This window comes from Cajanus cajan, chromosome 9 (genome assembly GCF_000230855.2).
Source record: "Cajanus cajan strain Asha chromosome 9, NIPB_CcT2T_4, whole genome shotgun sequence".
Lineage (NCBI taxonomy): Eukaryota > Viridiplantae > Streptophyta > Magnoliopsida > Fabales > Fabaceae > Cajanus > Cajanus cajan.
This window is the reverse complement of record NC_138525.1, coordinates 17,453,346-17,460,255: the sequence shown is the minus strand read 5'-3', so window position 1 is coordinate 17,460,255 and position 6,910 is coordinate 17,453,346. Positions and strand designations below refer to the sequence as shown.

At 30.7% G+C, this 6,910-nt stretch overlaps 1 protein-coding gene across 1 annotated transcript; it reads left to right on the top strand.

Moving 5' to 3' along the window:
* Positions 1-988: 988 nt before the first annotated feature.
* On the top strand, positions 989-4,405 carry JMT (jasmonic acid carboxyl methyltransferase). Its single transcript, XM_020365833.3, has 4 exons — positions 989-1,269; positions 1,980-2,384; positions 3,045-3,317; positions 3,799-4,405. The coding sequence occupies exons 1-4, from the start codon at positions 1,171-1,173 to the stop codon at positions 4,153-4,155; spliced, it is 1,134 nt and encodes a 377-aa protein (XP_020221422.1). The 5' UTR covers positions 989-1,170; the 3' UTR covers positions 4,156-4,405.
* The last annotated feature ends 2,505 nt before the right edge of the window (positions 4,406-6,910 follow it).

The window sequence follows — 6,910 nt, the reverse complement described above, 5'->3', positions numbered from 1 at the left end:
TAAACAATTTATTAAATCCTATATATTAATTAAACATGAATGATTATCTTGCACAACAACAATTTTAGGATTTTTTTCTTCAATGAGAAAATTTTTAGAAATTCTTTTAAAATTTTATTTTATTTAATTTTTTTATTTATCATAATTATTTATAAATTAATTTTTAATATTTTTAAAATAAATTCTCAATAAATAAAAACAATATTGTATTACAATATAACTTATTTATCATAAATTTAAAATATCATTTACATATTTAAAAAATATTTATTTATACAACTTTTAAATATAATTTATATATTCAAATATAGTATTTATTTTTATCTATAATTTATTTTAAATTTTAGTTATATATAATAAACATTCAGATTATGTATTATACAAACTAAAATACTAGTACAAAGAGAAAGAAAGAGATATGAGAAGTTATACTTTTTTTATTCTTTATACTTTTGTTTTTCTATTCCCCTATAATTTAGAATCATTATTTTTACTTTAGTAATATAAGCAAATTTTAGTTTTAGTTTATGAAAAAAAAAATTATTTACATCTTTATAAAATTTAAAGGCATTATTTTTTGTCTCCTAATATTTATTTTAAATTAGATAAATAATATTTGACTTAAAAATTTATAAGAAAAATTAAAAGTAACACATATTTCCATAATATTTCAAACAATTGTTAATATTACTTAAGATAATTATTTAACTTGTAATAAACATATAAGTATTAACTAGGACTAGATTACAAATAATAATTATAAATCTTAGAAAAAACAAATATTTTTTAAATTGAAATTAAATCAAAACTTCATTTTAGATGGACTAGAAATGTATTTAAACTATAAAAAAAAAAAAAACATAAAAGAGGTAGAAAGAAATGAAAATTTGCTTAAGAAAAGTACAAACAGTTAATGTGAAATAAAACACAATGAGGAACACATTGTTGAAATGTCAGATTCGGGTCCGTGACAGGCATATAACCACCTAATTGTGGATCATCTCCATCTCCTATGTAAAGTTTGCTATGACTACTCCCTATTTATACTCACACCTCTCCCTCTCCCTCCTTCCCCTTTAAGGTACCTTCTTGTATACAAAGGACCATTCTTCAACTTTTCACTTCCCTTTTCGTAGTTACGTCTTCAACTCCAACACTGTGTTCATTACTATGCAAACAGACCGAAGGAAGGAAATGGAAACCCTCGAAATACTTCACATGAACAAAGGCGCAGGCGAAACTAGCTACGCCATGAACTCCTCCGTTCAGGTTAATTCACTTACATATACTCATTAAATAAATGTTTTCTGAGAAGAAAACCTATAATTATTGTTTATATATATATATATGTGGGCGCTGTGTGTATATGTGTATTTATCAATATTAATTGACACCGTTCAAGTTAATTCACTTATATATACACATTAAATAAATATTTTTTGAAAAGAAAACCTATGAAATATTTTATTAATTGTTGTTTGTGTATATACGTGTGTGTTTACCAATATTAATTCCCACAAACAATAGTTACTTGTATCTTATATCTAAACTATCCAGAGTTTGAATCTTGAATTTGGATATTTCATACTTTTAGATGCATAAATGCTTTAGAGCTTCTCCAAATAAGACCTTGGATAATGTCTCTTTTAACACGTTGTAATTGTTATCGGGAGTAAAAACTAACCAAATCATGCTAATAGTCTTCTCTTGACTCAGTTGTGAAACTTCATTATCAAAATCTTACAAATCTCTAGTTCACGATCAAGATCTTGTGGGAGAAAGTTCGAGAACATTTATGCATTTAAGAGGGTGACCAATTGTGTATGTTTGAAGTTTTTCCCATCACATACGAATACCGTTCTTATTACCAAAGTATATAATGTGTTTGGTTTGTTTCAGATGTGATTTGAAGAAGCCAATAGTTATGATTAGCTTCCACATTCTTCTTCACTTACATGTGATTCGTGTGAATTTTGCAGAATAAGATTATCTCTGCAGCAAAGCCAGCAACAAAGAAAGCTATTGTGCAAATTCTGTGTTCAAGTTTGCCAGAAAAGATGGGCATTGCAGACTTGGGTTGTTCCTCTGGGCCGAATGCGTTAAGGGTGATATCTGAGATAGTGGATGATGTGTATTCCACCTCACGCCTCTTGGATCGGCCAATGCCTGAGTTGGTGGTGTATTTGAATGACCTTTACACGAATGACTTCAACAACATATTTGGCTCATTGCCTTCTTTCTACAGAAAGCAGAAGCAAGAAAAGGGAAGTGGCTTTGGATCTTGTTTTATTTCAGCAGTCCCTGGAACTTTCTATGGCAGGCTTTTCCCAAGCAATAGCCTCCACTTTGTCCACTCTTCTTCCAGCCTCCATTGGCTTTCTCAGGTGGATACTATTTCCTGTGTCTTAATTAATGTTATACATAAATTAACAACATCAATAAATAAATATTTTTTTACATGATTTTATTAAAATAATTTCATTTAATTAATATATATATCACTTTTAATTATAGTAGTTAAAAAATATATTAGAAGACAAATTAATAAAAAATAGAATTAATATTATATTAAAAACTAAAATATCAACCATTTTGACACTTTTTCAAATATTAAAATTGCATGCAGTTATTTTTGAACAGATGAAGTATATAAATTACTCCCTCATTTTGGAATCTGATTTAAGATTTTTATCAATTAAAAATAACAATAAATATATCATTTTTAATTTTACTAAAACCCAATATTATTCACTCGTATTTATTTATTTTATTTTATTTTTTAATAATGTGAAGAGACATATGCCAAAGAATTTAATGGTCATGTCTATGATAAGTTTATTCTATTTAAAAGTCATACTTAATTATAATTTTTACATTGAGAATATGTAAGACCATTAAAGTCGTGGTATAGAGATATATATTGATGCAGGAATCTTCATAAAAGAGGAATAAATGAATGAGTACAGAAAAAAGATAAAGGAAAGTTGAAGATGCACATTTTTAATGTGATTGACAACTAATGATTACTATTATCGAGGTACAAGGTTCCTGGTGGTTTGGAGGATGGTTGTGGGAGAGCACTGAACAAGGGAAAGATCTACATATCAAAGAGCAGTCCTGAGTGCGTTTTGGATGCTTATTCTGAGCAATTCAAAAGTGATTTTTCAGTGTTTCTGGCTTCACGTTCACAAGAGATGGTAAGTGGAGGACGCATGGTGTTGTCTCTTATTGGTAGGGAATCCATGGATCCAACCACTGGCCATAGTTGCTATCAGTGGGAGCTGTTGGCACGCTCTCTCATGACCATGGTTTCTGAGGTACATAAATAAACGACACTGACCCCTCTTTGCACCTATGACCTACCCATATTCTAAATTGTGGTTGTGTAGTTATGACTTATGACTATTGCAGTTGCCGTTGTAGTGATGTCAATTACACTCATTTCACTCCAAAGTACCATATGCTCATTTATATATTTTGGTACCTAACATAAAAATAAAATAAAAAATTCATAACAAGTTTAAGAACTAAAACAAAATAAAATTGATTTAAAGGTTTAAAATTGCAAACATATTTAGTCTTATAATTAATACCCAAAAAGAAAAATAAGCATAGGCAATGAAACCGACGACGACGTACCTCAGCCGACATCCTTGACTTGGATAGCCGAAGCAAATGCCGAATTCATTACTTAATTAAAAGTTTGCACAAGTAAACTTAAATTTGCATCATGCATGTTAAAAACATGTGAAAATGTTTGATTGAAAAATCATGGTACGTATGTATATGTATATGTAGGGTCTTGTAGAAGAGGAGAAGGTGGATTCTTTTGACGCTCCGTACTATGCACCATGTTTGGAGGAAGTGAAATCGGAGATTCAAAAGGAAGGGTCATTCATGGTGGATGGGCACGAGGCTTATGAAATCGATTGGGACGGTGGAATGGAAATGGAAGGTGATGCTTCTCCATTGTCAAGAGGAGAACGAGTGGCTAGGACCATTAGGGCAGTGGTTGAGTCCATGTTTGAATGGCATTTCGGGTGTCACATAATGGATGAGCTGTTTCGAAGGTATGCAGAAATTGTAGAGGAGCATTTATCCAAGACTAGGACCAGATACATCAATTTGGTCATTTCCCTCATCAAGCCAAGTTGAAATACAATACAACACAATCAAACAAACAAGGCAATCCTTATTTAGAATATGTTTATATATAAGTTTTTTTTTTTTTTCTATTTAGAGAGACACTAAATATTTTACTAAATTTATATCTATACAAACTCTTTTTTTTTAATTGTATTGTTATTGTTGTCGACATGGTGGACGTGTAAGTGATTCCACATTTCAACTTGTACGAATAATGGCTATGTTTGGTGTACGTGTATCTTAGTATGACTTTATGTCCCATGTTTGACTAGAGAAGTGGAAATCGTGGGGTATATGTATTCTTTTTCATTGTGTTTTAGAGTTTAGTTTTAGATTTTAGATTCTCAATAAAGGAGTGGAGGTGATTCAACTACTCAACACAACGATTTTTTCTTTTCTTGATTGATACAATACAAGACAACGACTCGCTTCCAAATGCGCCAATGACGGTATAGTGAACTTGTGACGTGAAGCGGGGGACGAACGTCATTATTTTAACCAGCGTTTATTTCATGTTATCGAATTGCATTTTAGAAATATTTTAATTAAAATGCTATTTTCAGGTATATTTTAAAAATGCATGTGATTATATTTTAATATTTTTTGAAATATTTTTAAAATTTTAAATAATTTAATAAAAATAATTAAAAAGAAGAGAAGTTATAGGTGTGATCGAACATTACTATGGAAGAGGAATATCGACACTATTTTTCTTATAACACTTTTCTTTATTATTGAAAATCATGAATTTTGTAGATTTTACATCTCATTTAATAATATTCTTTTGATATAGTAATAAGATTTACCAAAATTTGTTATTTTCAACTAATAATGTAAAAAGTATTAGTAAGAGAGTGTCAAAGATATTGTTATTAACATTTTTTTTCATAGGAAATGTACCTACACAAGTGTAGATAGATAATTTTATCGATAGATAATTTTATCACTTTATATGCATTTTTAATCTTTTGTTATCGAGTCTCGTCCTTCAAGTATTCGGCTTCTTATGATTGCCCTCGACTACTCTTGTTTGAAAGGAGTGAATGCTTTCATCCTTACCTATTTACATTAATGTAATAGTCTTCAGTCCTACTTATCCGAAGAGAAAAAGAGTATACCTGCAAAAGTCATTCCAAAGTTGTTAGTTTTCCGAGCAAGCGCACTCAAGTCTCTGTAATATATAGTAAAAAGTTGTCGATCCTCAGGGACTTGTGAAATAGATCTTGATTTCTATTATACTAATTGTTACTTGTAATTTCAAAGTTTGAGTATTCACACATGTACTTAAATATTTGATATGAGCAGTGATTTAAATTTAAGTAATCAAAGTCAGATTAAATTTAAGAAAAACAGATATGAGAAACAGTTGGGATTAAATTTCATCAATCTCCCTCCTATGTATTCCTAATGATTCTTGCAAATGATTTCATTACTCATTGCCATTGAGTTCTCTATATTCATTCAGACCCAATTCCTTGGCATAAGAAATTCTAAGATATTTAACTCAATGAATGATTCTTCACTTCATTCAGTTAAATGTCTTGCATTAAGAATCAGAACTTATTGCAACTATTAATTTCGAAACCATCCCTGGCTTTTAAAACTAATAGGTGATTTGTTTCAAATCTAGATTCAGAAAACGTTTTCCAACCAAATTCTAAATCCAAGATCAAAGATAAATGATCAGTTTATCAAAGCATTAAGAACTGAATACAAATCACTGACACTAAATAGTAGATGTAAAATATATATGAATCAAAAAGGAATACACAGGAGTTTGATGACTACATCAATCCCAACCCTAGAGCTTTAGCTCTCCATGGTACAAGAAATCACAAAATAACAAGAAGAAAGCTAGGTAGAAGAAAGAGATCCTCCTAAGAACCACGTTCCCACGAGCTCCAAGATGCTCTGTTTCACTCCCTCGTCTTTGTTCTTCTCTCGTGCAACTTGTGATAATCAATTTTCTCTCTCCTCTACCCTTTTATAGTTGCCAGAATCAAAACAGAGTGGGCAGGAAAGAGAAGGAACCACTCAACGCCTCAAAACGGTTGAGTGGTTTGGAGAATTCTTCAACATGAAGTAATCTGAAGGGTTGCTGAGCTCTTGAGACCATTCTTCACAATGAAGCAAGCAAAGGGGCTGAGCGCCTGAAATTCACTAAGCGCTTAGGAGGCAGAGAGCACTCATTCTTCCAAGACCAAAACCGCTCAGCGCTTTGGAACGGCTAAGCGCATCTCCTCTGTTGCACTTGCTAAGCTCTTTGGCTTGAAAGCGCTCAGCCCTTTTGAAGGCTGAGCCGTTTGCCTCCAAACTTCAAAAGCTACAAAATAAGAGGAAAATCTTATCAAAAGACTCATCACTCCTTGTAAATACGTAAATTAAGAGCCTTTATTTGATTCTAAGTGTATTGACCAAAATTATATCAATATATACAAAAATTGTGCTAGATAAGTGTCTCAAATTTATATTTCATCATACTAATTAGAAACTTATCAGAAGTCCAAGTTAGTCTTCAATCTCATACAAGTTAACGTATAATAAATGTTATAAATGTAATCAAAAATTACATTTTTCCTCTTAACACATTATTATTTATATTAACCTTAACTAAGTCTAAGCCTTTAACAACAAGCCTAATAACCTTTGATTACTATTATCTTTGTATTCTTATTAAGTTAATTCCCAAATGTATATGTTAATTTACAAGCCGACAAGTCCTCGGCTCAACTTGGTCCTCAATTTTACCCTTTGGTTACCCTCT